The sequence below is a fragment of the Tinamus guttatus genome, unplaced genomic scaffold (assembly GCF_059628265.1).
Source record: "Tinamus guttatus ecotype Peru unplaced genomic scaffold, ASM5962826v1 Tinamus_guttatus_pri_ptg000296l, whole genome shotgun sequence".
NCBI lineage: Eukaryota > Metazoa > Chordata > Aves > Tinamiformes > Tinamidae > Tinamus > Tinamus guttatus.
Window position 1 is genome coordinate 369,650 of NW_028288830.1, and position 24,117 is coordinate 393,766.

The following is a 24,117-nucleotide window of genomic DNA, read 5'->3' on the forward strand; positions in this document are numbered from 1 at the left end:
ATCATCTGCCAGCAGCTTCATTTTCTAAATGAGACTTTATTGACAAGGTGATTCACTGGGGTTTGACCCAAAACCGAGCAGCCAGGGGGGAAACCTGCCTCGCACTTAAGCAGCGCCCAAGGAAGGGGCCCATGTCCCCATGGGGACAGTGCGGGGCAGAGAGGCAGCTCCTAGGGACGTGACAGGGTGAAATTCGCTCTCCTGAAGGCCATCCAGACAGGCAAACCCTCTCCTGGCCATGTCCAGCAGGCAGCAGGCACCAGCCCAGAGCCAGGTCCCCTGCCATCCGGGTTATGAAGCAGCTACCAGAGATGCTCCAGAAGGCACCACGGTCCCCCAGCAGGCACCAAGGCCAGCAGCTACCAACGTCCCAAGCCGTGCAGGCCTGGAGGCACTTAAATAAACATGGTTATTACAAGAGATTTGAGAAGCATCCTCGATCGCTTCACACATCTCCTGCCTATTCGTTTTCTCCACTTAGCACTTAAAAAAAAAATCCCTTTAAATTAAACCAGAAAAACCTGCAAGAAGGCACAAGCCAGAGTGGCTCAAGTGCAAAACCCAAGTCCAAGAGTAAGGCAGAGCTGGGGCTGTCCCCAGGCTCGTGGACCAGGTGGGGACACAGGAGCAGCTCCCAGCCACGGGGCTTCAGCCACTCAGGTCCAACCACGGGGTCACCGGGGCTTCCTCAACTGAAGTCTCGTTCACGCAGGACAAGGGGAGCCACCAGCGTCCAGAGGTAGAGCAGGAGCCCGGCCCAGCTGGAGGAGATCTTCACCCACACTGCCGTCCAAGGGCTTGTAATGACCTCAAATCTCTCATCCAGCCTGAAACACCAAACCATGGGTCACTGCACCGCTCGGCAGCTCCGGGAAGGCATCGTGCATGTCACGAGCTCTAGGGACTCAGCAGAGAGGTAGGATGCAAACGTGGGCAGTGCCCAGCCAGGTCAGAAACCACCTTTGATGCACAGAGGTTGCCCCACTCCTAGCTTAGAGACAGTGGTACCAGTTTTACAAAACAGGGAGCAGCTGCATCTCTCTGCACCTTCTGCTCTCACAGGTTCAGCGCTGTATTTAATGCTCTGGCTGCAGGTGCCCCTCTAAGCCCCGAGAACATCGACACTCCCAAAATATAATTACAATTTGGTAGGGCATGAGCTACGTTTACTCCAGCCACATGAGCAAAGAGTCCAGTGTGCGCAGGAAGGTCCATGCCCACCCCAGGCAGGAGCTGAGAGGATCCCAGGAGCGGGAGACAGTCCTCAAGGGCCCATAGTGCTGGGGGGTGCCCACTCCTGCACGGTGCCCACCTGTACCAGTTGGTAAGGGTCATCATGATGTAGAGGGAGGCCAGGAGAAGGCAGATGTGGAAGAAGGTGTAGTTGTAGGACACGCCATCCTGCTCGTTGTCGTAGGCACGGTGCGGGCCGCTCTCCAAGGCAGCGTCCCCATGGGCCGCGCCGGCCGCGCTCTCCTCTGTCAGCATCAGCTTGTTGACCTGGGCATGGTCCGAGGAGCGGATGCTAAGGGCGGACGAGACGGGGGGCTCAGGGCCAGCGTGCAGGCGATGTCCCCGCTCCCTCCCAGGCCACCACTGGGCTTCAGCTCCTTTGGGCCTATCCCATGGATCCAGTGGGATCTGGAGGACACCACTTATCCAGAGCTCTCCCAACACATTGAGACCCTGCGGACCAGCTGGCCCAGGACCCTTCAGGAATGGGACGGCTGTGAGAGACTTCCCCAAATCCCTGAGGATGATGCAACCTCCATGACCCCCAACTTGCCCTAACAGCCTCCAAGAGCCTCTCGGGGAGGCGGGTAAAGGTTGAGTGCTCACCTGATGAACAACGTGCAGAGGATGAAGATCACCAGCCCTACGATGCTGGGGGCATCCCACCATGTCGTGAGCTGCCCCGTGTCTGACAGAACACTGGTGCTGTTCCTCAACAGCAGTGTGGGGTTACACAACCGGTCTGCGGAGACACACACCCTCCTCAAAGACCTTGTTCCAACCCCACTGCCCTGTGGATGCCTCGGAAGAGGTCCCCAGGACACAGGCAGCGAGCCCGAGGCCGCTCCTCGCTTACCTGGGACGTTGGCCAGGGCCGACCAGGTGATGAACATGGTGTAGAGGGTGATGAGGGAGGCCTGCAGCAGGCCCGAGTGGGGCTGAGCCGCCTGCAAACACAGCAAGGTCCCTGGGACAAGTTGCCCACGCAAGGACATGGTGGCCACTTCCCTGAGACATGGGGATTAGGGGAGCCAATATCTGCCCTAGACTTTATGGTGCCCATGGCACCAAGCTGGTGGCAGGGAGACCAGCTGCCCAGGGTCCCCCCTCACCCCATCCTCACCTGGATCTTAGGCAGGATGGACACAACAGAGACGATGACACAGAAGATGAGGTTGAGGCTGATGAGAGCCTTGCTAGCCGTGCAGCTATCAGGCTTGGTGTAGTAGACGTAGAGCAAGGCAGCAGCCGTGATGGAGGTAGCGTAGAAGATGAAGGTGACAACGGAAAGAGCTGGGGGAGGAAAAGGTGGAGGGGAAAAGGTGAAGCCCTCCAGCCCCCAGCCCGGGGACCAACTCCTAGTGCTGGTTCCTGCTGCAGGACGGGCCTCCTGCATCTCCCCAGCAGGAAAGGCCTTTCCCCAGCGACCTCCTCCCCTGCCACACTGACCTGCATACCAGCCTTTGGCGTTGCTCTCCTCCGCATTGCGGAGCCACACCTGGCTCCAGGAGTGGGCAAAGTCAATGAGGAGGATGAGCTGGATGAGGATGAAGAGGAAGGCGCCAACCACACCAAAGAAGAACCACACTTTGGTGGAGAAAAGACAGTTAATAGAGAGGGAAAGGGGGAGATTTGGCAGCTCAACCAATGACCCCCATGGTGGCTCCAGCCCTAGGATCTGGATCACCCAGCCTGGCCACCCTGGGGTTCAAATTTGCGCCCAAAAAAACGCCATGACACGAGGCAGGGGCAACCATTCCCAACAGCGTTTAAAGATAATAAATTTGTGTACAGTTTGTGCACACAGAGAGGATGCAGGACTTGCCCAGCCACAGCAGGAGAAGACAACGTCACCAGCGATGCCCAGCCCCCAAGCGCGCATCTCCCTACCTGACGTGAAGGTGCCATCGGGGATGTAGAAGGCCCCCACCGTGATCCCGATCAGGGCCAGGAACTTGAAGAACCAGAAGCTGTGGGCGAGAGCGAGAGGTGCCGAGGCAGCGTGGGGACACGGGGACCCGCCACCCGCCACGGGGCTGCGCAGCTCACCCATTCTGCACCGCCGCGCGCGGGTCCTTGCTGCTCCTCACACACAGCATGAGCACCGCGAAGAGGAAGAAGAAGGCAGCCAGGGCGAAGCCCATGCGGTACACGGCCTTGTGGCCCAGGAAGCTGCTGCAGGGAATGCGGCCTTGGACTCCCAGCAGCGAGTCACTGCCCTCGCAGAAGCCGGGGAGCTGCGGAAGACAGAGCGGGAGAAGAGCATTAGTGGAGCATCCTCCAAGGACCTGCTCCAATGTGGTCTGGAGAGCGTCTTTGGGAAGTACCAGGGCTAAAGGGCACCCTGGGGCTCAGTGACAAGTCGGAGTGAAGGCCATACATTGAGGCACATGCAGCACGAGCCAAGATCCCAACTTGCAAGTCATTTGGTCCCTTCAGTCCCCAAGGTGGGATGCAGAAGACTTGTCCCATAGAGAGCTGGGAAAAGCAGACGATGCATGAGCTTTTCCAGCTGCAATCGTCACCTTCTTCAGAAAGCAGGATTAAAAACACCCTTCCCCAATGAGAACTTTGGAAAAGGGAAACAGGAGCAACACCAGGCCTAGCAAAACCAGCTTCCCCATTCAGCAGACACGCAAGTACCCTTTACCTTGTACAGTTCCTTTTCCACGCCAGGTATGATCATGATGATGGACACAAGGGTGCCGAGGAAGAGGAAGAAGGTGAAGAGCAGGCGGGAGATGGTGGAGTTCTTGGTCGAGGGGCAGCAGGCGCAGAGCAGGCACGGGGCTGAGCCGCAGAGGCAGGACGCCTGCCGACCAGAGCCGTGTCAGGGGCTTGGAGGACACCCAACCATACGGCTGCACCCCGAAATTATTTGTCCTGGGAGCACCCAGGTGCAAAATAAGGCTGGCCCAGAGAAAAGGCACCTTTTAATAACCCATACCCACAACCACCCCAGCTACTGCAAGCTCACGCTGCGGGGGCTTGCACCCCTGCAAGGATGCATCCCGCATCCCGCATCCCGCACTGAGCTTTCCACTTTGCTACTCCCATGGGCACCATCCTCACCAACACGGAGATGCACGCACCTGTGTAACACCAACATGCTTTAAAACCTACCCCCACATATTAAATAAATATATTTTTTCCCTTAACCAGTTTTTCACTTTTACCCACCATGTCTTGAGTTTTGACAACTGCTACCGTCAATAATAACAATGATAATAATATAATATGAATGTTAATAAGAATTTTAAAAAGTAAGAGTAAGAAGAATGATGATAAGAATGATAAAGCAATATTAAGCACAGCAGTTCAGTTTGGGATTAAACAAAATAAGCCCCTGGGCACAAGGGGAGCTGAGAGCCCAGCCGGCTGCTCAGCTCCCTGCACCAAGCCAAGGAGCCAGGTGAGTCCCCGTCCACACAGGAGGATGAGGGAATCAGGAGGATTTGCATAACGAGGGGTTGCTCACAAGGGCTGGGTAACCGGTATCTGCTCTCTGCTTCCCATCCGGGCAGGACTGTGCAAGGAGGGGGGAAGATTTTTGCCTTCTTCTTAATCACCCGCTGGCAAGGCTGCAATTTCCCAACTCGCTGTGCAACCGGCCACAGCGGCCCTGTTGGGACTCCCAAATCTTCAAAAGGTGCCAAGCTGGAGCACAGACCCCGCAGCTTCAGACAAGAGAGCGTAAGGACTGTTTTTGGTTGGAAAACTGATAATTTCCGGGGTGCTAATTCACTTGCAAAGGACAACGTACTTAACACAAGAGATCCCATATTAAATGCTCAGGGAGAAAACGGGTTAATAAAGTATCTCTAGACTTCCATATGGGTAAATGAATGGAAGGGCTGAGACATACTGCAAAAATCTAAAAATGCCAAAAAAAATCCTAGATTTCCAAATCTATCACATTGCTCCTTTCCATGGCCATTCAATTCAGCAGGGGTGCAAGAGCACATGGAGAACATGCTGCATTTCACTTTCAAATAAAAAATAGAAAATAGCAGGAAAAAAGAAATCCTTTTTTTTAAGACAGAATTTCTGCCAGCTTAAAAAAACAAACAAAAAAAATCTGAGGTTTTTGTCATTAGAGAAGCTGCTGCTGTGGGTTTTGAGGCCCTGGGGCACCATCTCTTCCTGTCTGGAAGTTTTTCTCGGCCCCGCGGTTGGCAGAGCGATGAGGACGGACACTGCGAGCTCTCCGCACGCAGCCCCAGCCTTGTGTGACAACCTGCTGCTTTGGGGTTTGAGGAGCACATGGCTGAACCCCAAGCTGCAAACCTCAGCTTGCAAAAGCTTGCAAAAGACAAGGAGACTGAATTATACGTGGAAAACATCCTTTTTATGCATTGCAGAATTGCACCTTGCATATAACATAGATCCATATAACAGCACTCCATATATATAAGTCCATATAACAGCACCTACAAATACCTGCAGGACACACATTTATGGCATATATAGGTTTTCCCTGCAGTAGGTAGGTAGGGGCCGTGCGGTGAAGGGATTTTCTCCAGGGAAGATGGGAATGTGGCACCACTGCTTATTGAAATCAGCCTTTCTGGGGCACCTTCCCTCTGAGCATGATCCCAGCCGGCTCTGCAGAACTCTGTGCTGCCCCAGCAGCTCTTTATTTCCAACCCCATTGTTTTTTCTTTTTTAAAAAAAGCAAAATGCCAGGGGAAAATATATATATATATACATATTCAGCATTAGGAATGCCTGGTTACACACCCTAAGTGGACTTTCGAAGAAAGCCACAAGCATGAGCTCAGCTAATGCACAAGCAACAGGGGCCACATCGGATAAAGGAAACCAAAGGGCGGCAGCAGCTCCATGAAAGCAGCGGAGTCGCTGCAGAGCGTCGCCGGCAGCCAGCACAGGTTAAAGATTAACTTTCTGCTTGCTCTTGCCACTTCCTCGGGACTGCTGCACCCGAGGGAAGGGAGGTTTTCGCCGAGTGCCAACAGATTGCACTGGGAAATGGCACTTTCGGCTATTTGGAAGGGACATCACGCATGGCAAAGCAGTGTTTTGAGTAGAACATTTCAAGTGGAGGCCAAGAAGTTGGATCAGGTTTCCTTGTCAAAACAACAAGAAAAATTAATCACACTTCTTTGTTTCCTCTTTGTGTTTTTTCAGACCAGAATTGAGCTCAGAGACCCCTGCAGTCCACCAGCTCGATGGGAATGAACAGGGCAACTAAATCAACTGATGCCTCTGCCCTATTCCCTTGGCCAGAACATTTTCTGGGGGGAAAAATCTAAAATTGGGGCAGGGTCCTTCTCTCCCCCATCCTGATTCACTCGCGGGTTTTCTGACATCTGCCTGTATGGTAAAAGATCTGCCCAGTGTCTCCAATCTCGGGTGTGTGGGCCAATCTCAAGGTTCATATATGAGAAGCTTGTTGGAGTATCGACGCTTTCCGCCTTGCAGAACCTGCCCCGTCCGTTGCCCGGGGCAGTTTCGCCTCTCGCCCACAGGTGCAGCAACCGCGGCAACACCCAGGCCACGAAGGTCCCTATGTCACCAGGCACGGCACCCACGGGCGTCATACGGGCTCCTCCGAGCCCCTTGATGGAAAGCCTGGAGGTCCCGTCCCTCACTCTCTTGGTCCTGCTCTCCTTGCTGCGCGGATGGGAAAAAGGAGGGGTGCGAGCACCAAGGTGCCCTTGCCTCAAAAGCAAGAGGACCCTTGTGGACCCATGTCCCTGCTCCTTGTCTGGCCCCGGTTTGGGACTCGGCGGGGAGACCAGGGCAGGAGCCCCCGGCCCCCGCAGCACAGGGTTCCTCCCTGTTCCCCTCTGCTCCGGGACTCCTCATTCCCAGCCCCTCGGGACCCACGGGCTGCAGCGGGGCACGACGCCACCAGCCAGACCTCTTGGCCGCAGCTGGGTGCGACACCCCTTTGGGACACCTTCCGTGTCCCCTCCGGGACCCGCCCAAGAGTCCCCTGGACACAAGGGGGTGCCACATCCCCTCGGGATGTCCTGAGACCCCCCGCCTCCCCACCAACACCCCCCCTCCTTGCGGCTTCCCGCTGTGTAACGAGGTGCAAACCCCTCGCGCTGCCCCCCTCTCCCGGCAGACGCCCCCTCGCCTCCCCGCTCCGCAGCTGCCCCGGCTGCAGTGGCCAAACGCGGCCCGGCGCCGCGGAGCCTCCCCCGCCGCCCGCAGCCCCCCGGGCACTCACGCAGCTGAGCAGCGAGCAGACCCCGAGACAGGCCCCCATGGTGCGAGGCGGCTCGGCCCGGCTCGGCTCGGCTCGGCCCTGCCCGGCCCGACACGGCGGCCGCGCTGCCGCCCCGCCCCGTCGCGTCGGGCCTCGTCCCGCCCCGGGCCGGGAAGCGCCTCCCGCCGCGGCCCGGCCCGACCCGCCCGGGCTGCCGCGCGGGTCCTGCGGGGCCGGGGGCGGCTCCGGGGCCTCCCTGCGCCCCGCTGCTCTCCGGGCGGCGAAGCGCCCGCCGTGCCCGGGACCCGCGGCCCCAGCTCTCAGGAGCCGCCCTGGGGACACGGGCCCCACGCGGGTGGGTTCCGCATCTCCCTCCATCAGCCGTGGCCCTGGGGCCTGGACACGGCATCCGCAGGGACCACGGGGATCCTCTGGTGCAGGAGGGACAGAGGCTGCGCAGCTCCCCGTGCCGAGCTCCCCGCTGTCCCCTTCCCCGCTGTCCCCTTCAGCATTTCCCCAGTTGGGCAGAGCACGCAGAGCCACAGCCCAGCCTGCCCTCCGGGCTGTAAATCAGCCACAGAGCCATGAAAATATAGTTGAACAGGGACCAAAAGCAGTCCGAGATATTCCCTGGAGGCCACAGACCGCTGGAGAGGCTGGACCTGCTGGGGACACGTCCGGATCTGCCTTGCAGCAACCTCTCCTGGTTGCCCCTGCTCCGTTACCATCTCGTGGCCGGGATGGCTCCTGATGGGAGGAGGAGGGGGCCTGTGCTCAGGCCCAGGGCAGAATTCCAGTTCTTCCCAAAGAGAAGAATTTAACATGCTGGTCCTCTCTCTATTCAACCACACCAGCTTTGGGCATCTGCATGTGAATAGCTAGCGATGTAAGCCCTAATTGTGTGGTCCTCATTAGACAAGCATTTGCAGGCTGTGGATCCCTTCGGGACTCGTAGACCCCCTCTCAACTGGCAGCAACGAGCTGATGAACAGAGGTTGCTCCAGGGGCTCCCTGACCTTCCTGGCTCCATTGCTGGGACGGACTCGTCCCCTTTAAAAGCAGCCTGCAACAGGTGGCCAAGGATCAGATCTGATTTCACGACGTCACCTTGCTCTCCTGTGACATGGCTGAAAACTGAGAGCTGTTCCTGCATCCCGGCCGCACAAGGGATCTTCTAGGTCCGTGGACTGTGAGTTGACTTCAATCAGATGCCAGGTTGGATATGGAGTTGGTGGTGGCCCTCACAACCCAGAAACACCGTGTGCCAGCTACCCCGTGCCGCAAGGAACAGGGACAGTGAGGGAGAGCAGCCATGCTCAGCTCAGATGCTCTCAGTCCATCTTTGAGTTAGGTTGTCACAAGCTGAAGGAGTTACTGCTGCTGTCCCTGCTGCCGATGCAGATGAGGTTTCAACCTTCATGTTGAAAATCGATCCCCTGTAAGACGTCCTCACCCTCAGTGTCTCCCTGTCTTCCTCTTCCTGCCGTGGTCATCTTCCAGCCTTGAAAGGGAACAGCCTGCCATACATCCAGAGCTGCTGTCACGTGAAAGTTGGTCCCAAAGCTTCATGACTGATAAGAGTTTCAGATTCTGTTTCAAGTTTTCTGGAGGACACCCACATGTGTGTGTATGATTTGCTGTGTTTTGATGCCTGGGACACCTTCTGTCCTCACTGGGAACCTGGCAAAAGCAGTTTGTGATCAGAGCAAACTCCTGCAGGAGATGGTTCTTGGTGACTTCCCGTCATGGTGCTGTGGCATCCAGGACAGGCTGGGCAGCTCTGCAAGGACCTTCTTCCTGCAGGAAGTTGGCCACAGAGAGCAGGAGATGCTGCAAGTGGCATGGGTGGCCAGGGGATGCTGGTGGCCAGGAGGTCAGGAGGTTGAAAGGGTACGTAGGGAGCAACTGCTGGCAGCCAGGTCTTCAGCATGTGGGGTGGACACACTACTGCACCAGTGAACATGGATGTGCAGCTCTGCCGTGTCCTTGAGGCAGAGGAGGCCACTGCATTTCCCTTGCTCCAGGGGCTTCGGAAAAGCCCGTCTGCTCAGCCTCAGACTGGCACAAATCAAAGAAGAGTTCCAATGGGCTCCTCAAAGTTGCCCGCTGGGCATGGTGCTTCAGTAGAAGAGGTCAGCACCCACAAATTGCTCACTGGTGTCACCATGGCCTTTCTCTTGGGAGGTCTCTACCACGGCTCAGCAGATCCCAGGAGGTCACTTCTGGGTTGCGCGTCCTGAATGGCCACCCTGGACGTTTGCTAGGGGGGGACACTAGATCGAGTGAGCTAGAAGTGCTCTGTGCTCGTTGCCTCCCCCACCCAGATGCCGCGGCTCTCCTCCAGAAGCTGCTACCTCCACACGGGAGCTCCCACCAGCGCTTTGCCCGGCGGTGGAGGTGGCCCAGCGGCAAACTGGGCTCATGCAGAGCCCTGCGAGGGCTGGCAGGAGGTCCCCTCTTGGATGCCACTCTGGTGGCCCAAGCAGATGTGGAGCAAATGCTATAATCAGACCCTATCACAGTAGTGGGGCAGCTCCGGCAGTGCCCTGTGCAACCGAGGCAAAGCAGCATGAGGGTGAATTGACCAGACAGCGATTTGTCCGCGTGGTCCTTCTTCCTCTGTCCATGCTCGCAGGGAGATGAATCCCGCCGCTGCGCAGGGAGCAGAGTTCCTGCCTGTGCCAGGGAGAGGGCAGGGAGACCAGGGCTGTTCAGTGCCCGGGAGGTTCCGGAGCTCCCTCAAGCTTGGCTTGGTCCCCTCAGGTCCCTGTTGATAGTGCCACCAGGTGGCAGTGCCACGATGAGAGGTGCCAGCAGGGAAGGAGTGAGGATGGATGCAGAGCCCTGCGTTGGGTTGTGCACGTCTTTTATATCTTTATTGCTCTGGCTTCTCATATGGTCCATGGGGAAGGGGGAAGATGGGGGCACGTCCCCCAAGGCGACCTGCTTTTGTGCCTCCACCTCAACCACCGGCCTCGGGCTTCTTTCCAGGGCTTGGTTTGCTGGCCAGGCTGGCACTGGGCTTTTGGGAGCAGCTCCAGGGAAGCATGGCTGCCCAGCGAGCAACAGCCGAATGGACCTTGAGCAGGACTGGCCCCAGTCCTGTCCCCAGGGCCACACTGCTTCCTACAGGCTTCCAACAAGGCTTTACAGCACCGGTCACAAGCCCTTGAGCTCTGCCATTCAGCCAGTTCTCAATCCACCTCCATGTTGACTCATCTAACGCACACTTCTGAGCTGGCCTATGAGGAGGATATAGGAGACAAAAAAGTCTTGCTGAAGTCAAGGGGGAAAACATTCACTGCTCTCCCCTCATCTACCAGCCAGTGATCCCGTCATAGAAGGGATGGATTAAGCGTGCTTTTCATTTGGTGAATCCAAATGAATCTGCTCCTGATCACCTTCTTCTCCTCCATGTGATTGGGGATAGCATTGAGCGTGAGTTGTTGCATCACCTATCCTGTAGTTTCCTGGGCCCTCCTTTTCGTCCCTCTTGCCTTACCTCCCTTCCTATCCTCTTGACACCCTCCCTTCACAGGCGTCTCGGCAGGCCCTTCCATCCTCTGCCTTCCAGGCTGAGCAGTCCCAGCTCTCCCAGCCTTTCCCACAAGAGAGGCTCCAGTCCCTTCCCCATCTCAGTAGTCCTCTGCTATGCTCAGTATCCTCTCCAATACTATCCTCAGTATCCTCTCCAATCTCTGGAGCCCTGGGGCCCTGAGGAGAGAGGGCTGCCGTAATTTCCTTCCTCCCCCACACCCGTGATGCTTGAGGGACCAGCCAGCACAATTTTGTCCTCGTCGTAGGGGGTTATAGGGCCAGCGCAGTTGGGGGTGGCACCAGCTTGGCAGCGAGCAGGGCCAAGCTCGGCTTGCCAGAGACACCCTCCCACTAGAGCCTGTGGGGTGGAAAATAAAGGATCTCATGTGGCTGTATCTGGGACAATACCAGCTTAGCCATGGGTGCAGCCAGGAGGGCTCCTGCTGAGCCCGAGCGCTGCTATTCGCAGACAAAGCTACATTACAGTAATTAATAACTCCTACTTAAAACCCTTTAGACACCTTTTCTGCACAGCATTGTTTAGTGCAGGGAAATGTGGACACAACAAAGTGGTTATAACCAGGGGGATATGAGTCCATGAGGATCTCTTGATGCATGGGTTCTCCTTCCTCCAGCTCTCTGGAGGCAGCGTGGATCCTGCTCCTGGCCCCAGGAACATCCAGCTTTTGTGTCCAGGGACACCCAAGGAATGTGCCCCACCGCTAGGGCCTTGGGTCTCGTGGGGGTCCCCCCGTTTCCCACCAGCATCACATCTTCTCAGCCGTGTTTTGTCTTTTGCCCAGCCTGCAAGGAGGTGAGAAGGGAAATGGGCAGGAAGCCAGCTGGGATAGAAAGGACAAATGCAGAGGTCCAAGAATGATGCATCTCCCTCCCCCTTTGTCTCAGGATGCCTTCAAGTCAGGGAATTACTTTTATGCTAAGCTCTTCTGCAATAAACAGAGGCACAGGAAGACTAGCAATGTATGATTGCATGGCCTTTAATTACAGACAGAGCTTGCGTGTGCTGGGTCACGAAAGCCAGGATTCAAACTGAGTGGAAATAAAGGAATGGGCTGAGCAGCTGGGCTGTTTACCAATAGACGAATCCCAGATCTCCACCGTCAGGGGGTGATTTTTAAGAGAGAGATATTCAGGCACATGCAATTATCTTCTATGTTTCTTGAGCTCCCACTTCGTCTTTTTTGCTTGCCAAGACCCTTCTGTTCTTCAGCACTGCACAGCTCCCAGCACTGAGCAGCTAACATGAACTGCAACCAAATACACCTTCAGCTGCCCATAACTGTAAGATGTTTTCTTCCTTGCCAACCCAAAGGGTGCCTTGGCACATGGATCAGTGCTGCCCCAACCTCCTTGAGACCAACCCAACAGAGGAGCCTGATGGAGACCAAGAAAACCCTTCCAATCCACTGACCATCCTTTGCCCTTGAAGCTCGATTTAGCATGGGCTCGTAGTCAACCCGACTCACTAGCAACAGGGCTGAGCACAGTGGCTTGCAGCTGCTTTTGTATTTTCCTGCCAAACTAGGGCAGATAATGTTTGTCTTTCTCCTCACCACGGGCAGACACAGAGTGGGTGATGGATTGGAGCGCCAGCAAGGAGTCTCCGCAGTGCCACAGCAGCTGTCGGGGCTCTTTCAGGACAGAAAATCTGTGTGTGTGTCTGTGTGTGTTGGGGGCTTGGACTCCACCGAGGGCTGCGTTGGCTCCCCAAGACTAAGAGTCAAGGGAGACGATGGCGCAGGGAGGCTGGGGGAGGAAGGAGCTGGCTGAGACCGCGATCTAAAGGTGTCCTTGATCCACCCAGCAGAAGGACATGGTTCTTCTTTTAGCCCCATGAATAATCGAAGCATCTGCCTGAGCTTTTAGCTCCTGCCGTGCCAGAGCGGGAGCGTCGGGACAGAGAGACGTCAGCCGGGCTCCCTCCTAGCAGCGCTGGCCGTGCGGGACGATGCAGCCCTGGCGCTTGCAAGGCCAAACAGATATTGCAGTCAGTGATGTTGCCTCTCACTGCGCTGACTTGTCACCAGGAACGGGGTGGTTTTCTGTCATGTTCATGGATGCTGGGATTGCTCACGGAGCAAGCGCAGCAGGACCAGATGGGCTGTGACCATGCAGGGATGTTTGCTTGTGGCTCAGACCTCCTGCAACCTGTCCATCCCCTGCTACGCATCGCGCAGGGCACCTACTGCAAGGTGACACTTGGAGGCCTGCGGTGCTCCTGCCACCAGCACCAAATGTCCCCCAGAAAGAGTCATTAACGGAGGAGGATTTTCCTAGCCCAGCTCCTGAGAGAGACAGAGCACCCAAGGAACCATGATCGGCCTGACACCATGCGCCCTGACGGCCTCACGTCACAGAAAACAGCGTCCCTGTGTCCCAGCAGGTTCACTCAGCAAGGGAGCTGCTGGGGTGGGAGAGGAGGGACGCCCTCGGGTAGCTGGTTTGGGCACAAATAATTTTACTGGCCTGTTCATTTGCAGCCTTAAGAGATTATTCCTTTGGGGGAAATGGGTAACAAGCCATGGGGAACCAATTAGACTTCTCCAGGCAGCATTTTTGCAACTTGAATTTCTCTTTGAAACAAAGAAAAAAGCCACAAGCACCAACATAGAGACAATTAGATTAGTGGCTTCCTAATGAGTTTATGACTCCAACGGAAATATCTCTCTGACAGGAGAGAAGAGAGAAATAGTGGCAAAACATGTCCTGGAGCCACTACTGTCCCCTGCGAGGGGGCTGCTGCTGACACCTGTGCAGGTCACCACCAGCTCCCTGCATCTCTTTTCCATATGGAACCACATGAGCGAGTCTGGGGGGTGCCATGAATGGGGTGACATCTGCGTCCCTCACTGCACGGGGAGGACCCACCTTGGTGTGTCCCCAGCACTGGTTTTGCTAGCCAAACCTCCCCGAGGCAGGAAGGGAGGGGGACCCCAGGCATTGTGGTAGCCACCAGGGATGGGGACAGCAGGACGGGACATCAGTGATAACAAGGAGGATCGGGTGAAGAGGAAGATGGACGAGATGCAGCAGGGCGCAACCTGTCATGGCCCTGGGGACCCGATCCAGTCCGTTCCCCGGGCTCCGTCGGAGGCTGCGCAGCCCTGGCGAGCCCCACGTGGCCCCGCTGAGCAGATTTTGCTTAGCTGCGTGAACTATATTTAGCTCCCTGTAAAAGGGGTTAGCGAGCGGCGCCGAAGCCAGTGGCACAGCTAAGAATGTCAATGTAAGAGCAGCCAGGGATAAAAAAAGCCCAACGCGGGCGCGAGAGCTTCATGCAAATCCTGCTCGCTGCTGGGGGTGGAGGGAGCCCAGAGCAATGCGGGTTGGGTCTGCACTGTGGTCTAAACCACGGCTTGGTGTCCCGCGTGGGCTGGCTGACCCCTGCTGAGGTCCCCACGGGGCTGGGGAGCATCTGGTGGCTCCTTTTGGCCAAAGGCTGCTTTGCTGTAACGCAGGGGTGCCCAGGCATGGGGATGCAGCCACTGCCTCGTCCTGCCCTGCGCTCACCCAGGCTGGGGATCGGCACGAGCTGAACCTGCTCCCACAACCCAGACGTCTCCGTTAAATCCCTGTCGGTCCAAATCTCCTTCCTGGAGGGTGGGCTGCAACCCAAGGGGGCTGTGACCATCCTAGTGCACTTGGGGCTGTGGGGGCAGCCACCCCGCTCCATCACCTTGCAGCTCCTTGCAGCAATTTGCTCCTTGGCTCGTTAAACTTCGTGCACTGGGCTCAGCCCTGGCTGGGAGATGCTGGAGAAGCTCCCCGCACCCCACTGAGGCATCTTGCAGTTATTGGAGCATGAAGAACAGCCTTCATTTTTTTACCCATTAAGACTACCTTGTCCATGCTTTATTTATGCTCAGTTAGCTCAGACACACCTTTCTTCTTTTATACTTTTATCCAGGCATCTCTTGTTGCCCTCATCTGACATCTTGCAGCCAAAGCTCGCCACAACCTGGCTCTTCCTGAGCCTTCGCATGTTGCTTTGAGGTCTTGTTCCCTACCCTGGCACATCTTGTGCTCACCTTCTTCCCATGCAAACCAGTCTGCTGCCCACAAGTGACCTGATTAAAAGCAGTAAGAAAGAGAGTCATTATTGAGGAAAGGTGAATTGTAGTCAAAAATCACGGATACTAGTGTTTTTTTGTGTGTGTGCACCAGAAATAATTGGCATTTTTCTTGTCCATTTGTGCTGAAATATGCCAACTAATGGACATCTGCATGAGATAGGTCAGGTTTTTAATGGCTGGGCCTTCAGAAAAGGGCACTTTTAAATAAGTAAGTGCCTCATTTCCCTGGTGAGACCACAGCTCCCATGATGAACTGGCAGTAGGATGACTCCAAGTTGTATCTGCATCTGGCTGTGCAATCCACTGCACCTTTCATATGGGAGGATTGCAATAAATGTGATCGTTTTTAGTGTGATTTTCCTCTTCTGCTGGGAAATTCCCAACTGGCGCAATGGAACAGGCAGCACGTCATTGGATTTCCAGATAGGATGAAATGCAGAAAGTGGGGACGGGAGCTTGTGTGTGGCTCCCTCACTGCCACCACCTCGGAATGAGACGTGCGTATTCCAGGGGGGCTGCTCAATTGCACAGCTCGGAGGCACAAAAATCCATGTGACCTCAGTCCCCTGGTGCCCGGGGCAGAAGGTGTCACATAATGTTGTGTCCTGATTCCTCCCAGGGAAGGGCAATGCGGAACGCTTGGGCCCAAAGGGCTGAGTACGTGGCCAAGCAAAGAGGACAAGCAGGATGTAGCTCTCTGGTTTGACCTTGCAGTCTCCTCTCAAGGAGGTGCTCCAGACCCATGTCTGGCTGTGACCTTCCTCCCTGACATGACAAATTGCCCCTCTGGAGGTGGCGAGATGGTGACACCTCCTTGGCCTCAGAGGTCTTGCAGTGAGACTGGTTTTCCCTGCAGTGAACACATTGCTTGAAGCACCTGCAAAGCTGCCCCAGGAGCCACCTCCATCCCTCGGGTCCACAAGCAGGGAGAGCCCCATGGCCGCACCTGGTCCAGCCTCGCAGAAAGTCTCCAGCCAGAGACAGGGCAGGACCTGCAGATCCCAAAGGCAGTTCGTGCATCTGGAACTAGCACCAGCACTGATGAAGGCCAGGGGACAGCTCAGAATAACCTGAGTGGCTTGGAAATAACCTCTGTGTCAGCCAGGTGCCCAGCAAGAAATCAGGGAGATCCTGGACATCAGGAAGATCTGCCTAGCAGTGGGATAGCAAAGTGCTGATGGTTTTGAACAGGAGCTGAGAGCTCAAAACAGCCAGGAAACCTTCAAGGTTCTGAGAGCCGGCTGAAGGCCTGTCACTACAGACAGACGAATGGACAGTCACGGGAAGATGGATGGACATGGATGGAAGCTCTCACCGCCGCAGCACCATGCAGGAGAGCCAACCCGCTCCTTCCCATGGCCCTGCAGAGGCAAATGCGGCATTTTTGCTTTGCCGCATGCAGCCCTTGGGGTCTGACACAGCCTGGAGTCATCTCGCTGGGCAAGGCAGCCCGGCCAAGCTGCGGGTTTCAGCAACCTTCCTGCATGAGTGTGATAAAGCGGCTCGGCAGTGTCGGCGGAAGGCAACGGGGAGGTTTCAGGCAGAGATTAGCCTCTCTTGAGCCCGTTTCCTCCTGGTTCTTTGCCTGGTTCTTCAGGAGGATTTACTGCCGGGGGCAGGAGTCACTCTGGGAATGCGACTGCCATCCATTCGGGGTGGTTGCAGATCCCCCATCAGCAGGGATGTGAAGGGAGCAGGTGCTGGCGTGCAATGGGGCTTAGGACCCCAAGGGCTTTGCAAGCTCCAGCGGGGAGGCTGAGCTCCATATTCACCATGTCTTGCACTCGGCAGCTCCCGGAGTGCGCCACGGCCATCGTGCCTCAGTTTACCTAGGTGTCCCCCAAGGACAATGTCCATGGGGTAAGGGCTCATCCTGGGTGGAAATGGGACAGAATATCCCTTGGGGGCACTCAGTGGAAAGAAGAACCCCCCACCCCAGGGCCCTCAGGAGCCGGAAAACCCCTTCCAAGGGGCATCGCATCTCCTGGGAAGCCAGGCGAGATGAATAGCGCCCAATGCCAACCTGGAGAGCCAAAGCCCGAGACGGCTGCAGCGCGCGGAGAGAGTCAAGGAGAAAGCAGAGCACCAGGAGCTAAAAATAGCGGCAGGCAGAGCCTCCCCCTCGCCGGCAGAGCCTCCCGTCACCGCGCGCACGAGCCGGCAGCCGGGATAAATATCCCTCCCGCCGGCCAGCGGCTCCCACCGTTCCCAGGTCTTCCATCCCCAGCGCTTCCAAACACCCCCCGAGCCCAGCGGGGGCCTCCGGAGCGGCACATTCCTGGCCGTGCCGGTGGCGCTGGGTTAATGCGTTCCCTTTGCCCGGCACGGTGGGACTCGTCCTATATTTTGCAGAGCGCTGGTGCGCACGTGTGTGTCCATTGGCATCTTGCATCCCCATTGCTCCGCGTCTACCACGTTTCCCCGGCCCTGGGGACTCCCTCTGCACACCCGCTCCAGGATGTAGAGGAGTCTCCCGCTCAGGCTTGTCCACAGGCTGCATTCTTGCAGGTGAATCCGATTTTCAGCCCCATCCAGCGCTTCCCTCTCTCCTCCCTCACATTTTGGACCCAGCGGAGATGGTCAGACAGGAGGTAAAGCAGGATGGGTGCTCAGTGCGGCCGCGGGCTCCCCAGGGTGCCCTGCATCGGATCTGCCAAACAAAGGGATTCCCACGAGTGGATTTAACACACATATCTATGATATTTCCAGCCACACATAGGGAACACTGTTTTTTTCCCGAAGATTTGGAGTCCCCCGGTTGGGTTTGGCTAAGGCAAACCCTTAAGACAAAACCTAAGGTGTGTGATCCAGGTACCCCCACGGTGCAGGGGCCACGGGCTGTGCGGATGGGGAGCCCCAGACACCCCCCAAACGGCTCCTTGGTGGCGGGGGGAGCGGGGGGGACACACGCAGGCAGCGCTGGAGGAGGGACGCGCCGCCCTGCCACTAATCCTGGCATTGGCATCCCTGAGCCGCACAGCTCGAGTGGGCAGCAACCAAGTCCCGAGGCAGCCAGGGGTGGCTCTGGGGCATCCCAGGACCGGGATGGCGCATCCATAGGGCAGAGCCAGCCCGGAAGTGGCTGCAGCCTGGCTGGGTACCCCCGGCAGGCCGGGCACGGCGCGGAGGAGCAGAGGGTTGGGATGTGCGGGCAGCGGAGCAGGCCGGCGCGCGGGGCGCTCCCCCTGCACGGCGCGTGGTGCGTGCGGGGAGGCAGCGCGCAGCACCCGGGGCTTTGTGCGGGCGGCTCCGCGTGCCTCGCTCCGAGATGCCCTAACGTCTGGAGCGCGGACGGAGGCGACACCTGAGTTCCTGCCGCTGCAGCTCCTCGCTCCGGCGGCAGCTCCGGCAGAGCCTGGGTAAGCACCGCGTCGGGGTGCGGGGAGGCTCTGGGCCACCACGATGCATCCAGCGTGCCCATGGGCACCAGGGGGCTGGTGCCCACCGGGGGCACCTCTGCTGCCAGCAGAACACACTTGTCCCCGAGGGAGGTTGGGGACAAGCTGGGGTTTTGGGGGAGGAAACTTTGCAGCAAGCAAGAGGGGCGGTTGTGGTGCCGGCTGCTGCTCCGGGTGTCTCTGGAGGGTCCCTGCTGGGAGCAGGCGGCTGCACGGGCACCTCGGGGCAAGCGGCACGCGGGGACAGAGCAAAGCTCCCATGAGCAGCCCTGGCTGCTCCCATGCAGGGCTCGGCCACGCGGGATCAACCCCCTTGGCGGCACCTCGGGGCCCTCTGGCTCCATCCCATCCTGGTACCCAGTCCCCTGCTCCACTCCCTCCTATCCCCTCTCGTCCCTGGGGACACTCTGCCCCTTCCAGGCTTGTCACAAGACCTCTCTTCATTTCAACCCTTCTCTGATCCCCCTTCTCCTCCTGGCTCCAGGGAATCCGCTGGGACCTTCTTCCCTGGGAAGAGCAGATCCCTTTAGCCAGGGGGTGTTTCAGGACGCTCGAGCCAGGAAATCCCAGGTCCCCAGTGCCGGGACAGCCCGGGCAGAGCCAGCCCAGGCTGATCGCAGGCTCTGCACGTGTCTTCCCTATGGGAGCGGAGACACCCTGAGGGGCAGATCTCAAAGATGTCCCCCAGGGATCAACCCCTCCTTGCTGCCTTCAGGGCCTTTCTCCAGATGGTTCCCTCTGCGGATGCTTGGGGTCGGATGTCTTTGCTCTCCGGAGCTGGTTCTTGTCCCCTGGCTCCCTAGCAGGGCCACCGAGGGCTTAGCACAGGCAGGGCTTGGGCTGTGGCTGTCCTGTGCTCGCATGGAGCAGCACCCACGCATGTGACCTTGGCACCAGCGCCCGGTGCCGGGCCTGCCCCCTGCTCCGGGGATGTGTCCCCTGTGGGAGGAATGGGAAAAATGCAATGGGAAGAGTCTCTCCTGCTGGCTCCTCTCTTGATCTGCCCAACCACATCCTGCCCTACAAGCAGCAGGTTTTGGAAGGGAAAGGATGTGGCAGAGTTGGGCTCTGCTCGCCTTGTGATGTATGAGGAGCAAGCAGATCTTCTGCCTTCTTCTGACTTGCCCCGAGGTCGTGCTCCAGCCCCCGGCTGGTGGCTCTGCAACACTGGGACCATCTACAAGCATAGAAATTCAGCTGGGCCCATGGATGGAGCAGCAGAGAACAACAGGGACCACAGGCACTGCTGCCTGTGAGGGGGATGCCGTGGAGTCAGGAAGGGCCTGGGAAGGCCTGCGGGAGCAGGAGACCTCTGAAGGGTCTCAGCTGGGCAAGGGGATTTTGACAGCTCCCCAAGCGTGGCCTTCCCATGCTCTCCCTCTGCTCCTGCTGGATGCACTGGTGCAACGGGAATGCAGCCATGAGCAGCTCGTGCAGATTCATGCTAAGCCCCATGCTGATCCTGGGAGTGACCGTGGGGCTGTGCCAGTGTCCGTGAAGGCACAAGGTGAACAGGGAGGAGGTGGAGGCAGAGCAGGTGCCTGGGGCTTTCTGGAGAGCACTGGGCTGAAGGGGATGCTCGGGAGAAGGGTGGGAGGCAGCAGCCAGCACAACTCACCTCTCCAAAGCTTTGCCTTGCAGATCCCTATGGTGGCAGTCCATGAGGAGTATCCCTGACTCTGGGAGCCAAAGCACCCGGGGCAGAGTCTAGCCCTCAAATCTGGCTCCTGATTAAGCCAGCAAAACTCCAGCACCCACCTCTGAGGTGGCCCTACACCTGCTTGCAGATGGGACGGGTCTGGCCCAGCCAGCAGCTGCTGGTGCAGGCAGGGCTGCAGGACCAATCTCTGAAGATGCCCAAGGCAACAGGCTTGGGGATTGTCCTGGGAAAAATCCTCAGTGGACACCTCACATCTGCAAAGAGCAGCAGCATCCCAGCCCTGGGTGAGCACCTGGGCAGAAGGACTGGAGGGATGAGGTCTGCCTGTAGGGTCTGGCTGTCTAATGCGTGATGAAAACAGCAAAGACAGAGTCCGGGATAGCATCAAAACCCATCCAGGATTTTCCCTGTGCCCCTGACCTGGCTAGGCAATGCTCTGGTGCCAGTGGAAAATGGGAGCAGAGCATTGGGCACCCTGCGGGACACAGGGGCCCAGCAGGACGTTCCCTGGTGCAGTCAGGAGCAGGATGGGTGTTTCACAGTCCCTTGGCACCTTGGCTTGTTCCTCTGGCAGGTGGTTCGAGCTCTTCGCACAGTGGATGCATCTCTGCTCTGGTCCTGCTCAAGGGTGCAGATTTCAAATCCTGTGAGAGCTGCCCAGATTTCTTCCCTCCCCGGCTTCCTTTGCCATCACTGCTAGCTCTGCCGGCGAGTGCTGTTGGGTGATGGCTGCCTGCAGAGCTGTCTTTTGGGCTGGAGAATCCCAGAGATGCTCCCTGCATCTGCACGGGAGGAAACATCTGGAGGCTCCGACTGCCTCTGTGCAATGCCTCAGCCTCCGCTCCCTGCTGCTCGGGAAGGTGGATCCAGTGGTGCTGGACCAGACTGAGGTTGTTGGTCAGGATGGAGGGACTTCCCCCAGGTCCCACAGAGATTTATGGCCAAGAAAGACTGAGCCTCTGTGCCCTGGGAGAGCCCCTGGCCAGCTGGGAATGTGAAGGAAGAGGATGCCGAGGGAAACAGGAGGGCTGAGCAGGGAGCAGAACAGGGAACATGGATCAGCTGCCAGATCAAGGGGTGCTCAAGGGAGCAGGGACCAGGGGGATAAAACCAGGCTGCAAAGCACCCTGAGCCAAAAAGAGTGTGGGAACAGCGGGATGAGGCTGTGTGTGAAAGCAAGGGCAGGATGGCCCTGGAGATGGAGGAGAAGGTGGAGAAAGCTGTCTGCACTGGGAGAAGCAGGGCAAGAGGCTCCCTGTGCTTCAGAAATGCCCAAAGCCTCCGTGTCTCCCAGTCCCCAGTGCTTCCAGCACAGCACGGCCTGGCATTTGCTTCATGGCATCCAGTCGGCTCCCACGGATGCCCAGGAGCCTCATCCCAAGCTTTTGCGCCCACCCATGGCTCGAGTTGCAGCATCCTCACCAGGAAACCCTCTCAGGCTTGCCCTGGCCCTTGCCCAAGGCCTGCAAGCCCCAGGTTCAGCAGGGAGGTAGGAGGCCATTCCCAGCACGGATTGGAGCCCTTGGCTCCAGCCCAGGAGCGCCCAGCCTGGAGCAGCTGCTGAAGAGCCATTTGGCAAGGAGAGCGCCTGAAACCGTGAGAGAATGAAACCACTTTAGATGTGGGTGACACGTTTATTATGTAAAATTACAGTTTGTGCAGTCGTCAGAGCAGCTAACTAAAGGTTACAGTGGGAGCTGTATTGCTGAGGGTTCAATCATCATAATTACCTCCCATTAGATCACCTTCTTTGCAACTGAGACACGTCGTAAGGGAAACTCCTATTTACCTCCGTTTGCCACCCGAGCAAACACAGATCTGTGCAGGATCCCTCCTCCCGGGGGCTGCAGGAGGCCGATGAATCCCCATGGGAAAGGGCACGTTGTGTTCACATGCCTCTGCCTCGCTGTATGCTTCTCCCACCTTTTTCAAGGCCAAATGCAGGGATGGAAGTTGATGGCCATGGTAAAAGGTGCTGGAAGCACCAAGCAGAGCCTTGGCTAGAGTTAGAGGAGGCCAAAGTCACCCACGACAGGGCTGCAGGGGGTGGAAGGGTGATGGGGAGAGCTTTGTTTGGTCCCACATCCTTGCTGCTATGTCTGTCCCATCCACTGGGACCGAGTAGAGGCCAGTGAGGGGAAAGAAGAGATGTTGAGAGCCTGCAGGTTACATCCGGGCAAGGAGAGAGTCCAGCATCTCCTCTATGAAGGAGAGAGGAATGGTGTTAGTGAGGGCTGTGTGTCCCGCTCCAGGGTCTGGGGACGTGGTTCCTGGTGGGAACGACTCCCAAGACATGGGGCTGCTGGCTGCTTCCTTGGGGATGCCACACTGCAAATCCAGCCAGCACAGGAAGAAATCTCCAGTCCATCCTGCTCCAGGAGGACAGAGCAAGGAGCCCGAAATGGGGGGAGTCGCAAGGGGAGGCTCCGGGACACGCGGGAGCTGCCCAAGGGCAGAGGTTCCTGCAGTCCCCCAGCGTGGAGCTTCGATGCTGAACTCACGTCCTTGCGGCAGCGCCTGCCTCATCCCGCTGAGCTTTTAGTGCTGCTCAAAGCACCAGTGAGAGCAATTCTGGCTTTTCTCGGAGTGAAATTAGGACAATCTGGATGGCTTCTCATTCATTTTTCCTCGGTCCTTTCAGGACAGCGCTAGCGTCCTCCTCTCAGGAAATGATTGGCAGCTTCAGAAGGAGATGGGAAGAAATGCCTCCATTTTACCAATTTATGAGCTTCTAGGAAATCTAGGCTTGCAGATGCTCAGCAAGGATGTGGCTGGGTTAGGCTGATTAGGCCCCTGCAGACCATCTCTCTGCACCAGAGGAAGAATTGTAGGAGAGGACAGACAACCTGGGGCAAGAACTAGGGATGAGAGACGGGGTTAGGAGCTTGGAGATGCCTAGGGAGAGGGGAAAATGGTCTCAGGTCATGCTCCATGCCCTTGCCAATGTGTTGGTACAGCAGGGCTACATCCGCACTGCCCTGGCAGTCTTCCTCTCATTCCCAAGCTTTTCAGGGCTTGCCTTGGCCGCATAGGGGTGTTTTATTAATGGGCTTTGTGGCCTGAGATCATTTAGCCAGTCCTGGAGCACCAGATATCCCCACGCTGCCCCCAGGAATTCAGGGCAGGTCGAGGTCTGGACATCTCCGTCTCGCAGAGGCATCCAAATGCGTGTTGGCAGCGTTTAGGTTTGCCCTTCAGACGCTCAGAGAAACTTTGAGTTTGGATGTCAGTGAGTGCATGAGCGGGGCTCACTGCTACCCTAGAGCAGAACTTGCTCTGATTTGTGTTTTTAGTATTATAAGCAAAAGTGACAGTTTATACAAATAGCCTGAAATCCTGTCTGGAGAGACTCAGGTTGCATTTTTCCTGGCTTTAATGAGGGTATTAAACATAGCTGAGCTTTGCTGTCATCTCTGAGAGCAAAGATCCTAAGACTGGCATTCACGGAGCAATAACACATTGTTCATTTTTCCAAGTAACTTTATGATGTAGCCTACAGATTTCAGAAAAAAAAAAAAAAAAACACCTCTTGTATTTGTCTCCTTTTTGGGATCCAGGATTCATGGTGACTAATATAATTGGCCTCTCCCTTTAGAGCCCTTCGTTTGCACTACTTGCCTTGAACTGGTGCTTGGACACAAATATTTAACAGCCCTTCAGCTGGAAGCTGGATTTTGTCCCTCTCTGAGATGAGATGTGTTGCCCTTTGCCATCCCAGAGAAGGGAAGCTTGACTAGGAGACCCGTTAGGTTATCATGTGGACAGAAAATTTATAATTCTTGCAGCTGGAGGGAAAATTGTAGGAATATAACTTCCTAAACCATGCAAAAATGGAGAAGCTGACAAATAAAGAAAGGCAGCATGGATTTAGAGAAGATGGTGGTGAGGAAGAGACACGTCGATGCGTTGGCGGAGAACATCTCTCTGGAAAGACTAAGGAGGAGCGGAGGAGTCGTGCCCTGAGCAGGCACAAGGCCCCAACCTGCTGGGAGGGACCAGCACGGCAGAGTCACGAGT

General features: G+C 56.9%; 1 protein-coding gene across 1 annotated transcript; it reads right to left on the bottom strand.

The window, feature by feature from the left end:
- Positions 1-661: 661 nt before the first annotated feature.
- On the bottom strand, positions 662-7,501 carry SERINC2 (serine incorporator 2). Its single transcript, XM_088527933.1, has 10 exons — positions 7,433-7,501; positions 3,884-4,045; positions 3,283-3,470; positions 3,124-3,203; positions 2,683-2,820; positions 2,357-2,526; positions 2,090-2,180; positions 1,840-1,975; positions 1,313-1,525; positions 662-827 (listed from the first exon to the last, which is right to left on the bottom strand). The coding sequence occupies exons 1-10, from the start codon at positions 7,469-7,471 to the stop codon at positions 689-691; spliced, it is 1,356 nt and encodes a 451-aa protein (XP_088384059.1). The 5' UTR covers positions 7,472-7,501; the 3' UTR covers positions 662-688.
- Positions 7,502-24,117: the final 16,616 nt, after the last annotated feature.

Coding starts and splice junctions, on each gene's coding strand:
- SERINC2 (XM_088527933.1), bottom strand. CDS start 7,471: ATGGGGGCCTGTCTCGGGGTCTGCTCGCTGCTCAGCTGC. Junction 2,821..3,123: donor CGATGGCACCTTCACGTCAG/GTAGGGAGATGC, acceptor TCTCCACCAAAG/TGTGGTTCTTCTTTGGTGTG. Junction 2,181..2,356: donor CCATCCTGCCTAAGATCCAG/GTGAGGATGGGG, acceptor CTGTGTTTGCAG/GCGGCTCAGCCCCACTCGGG.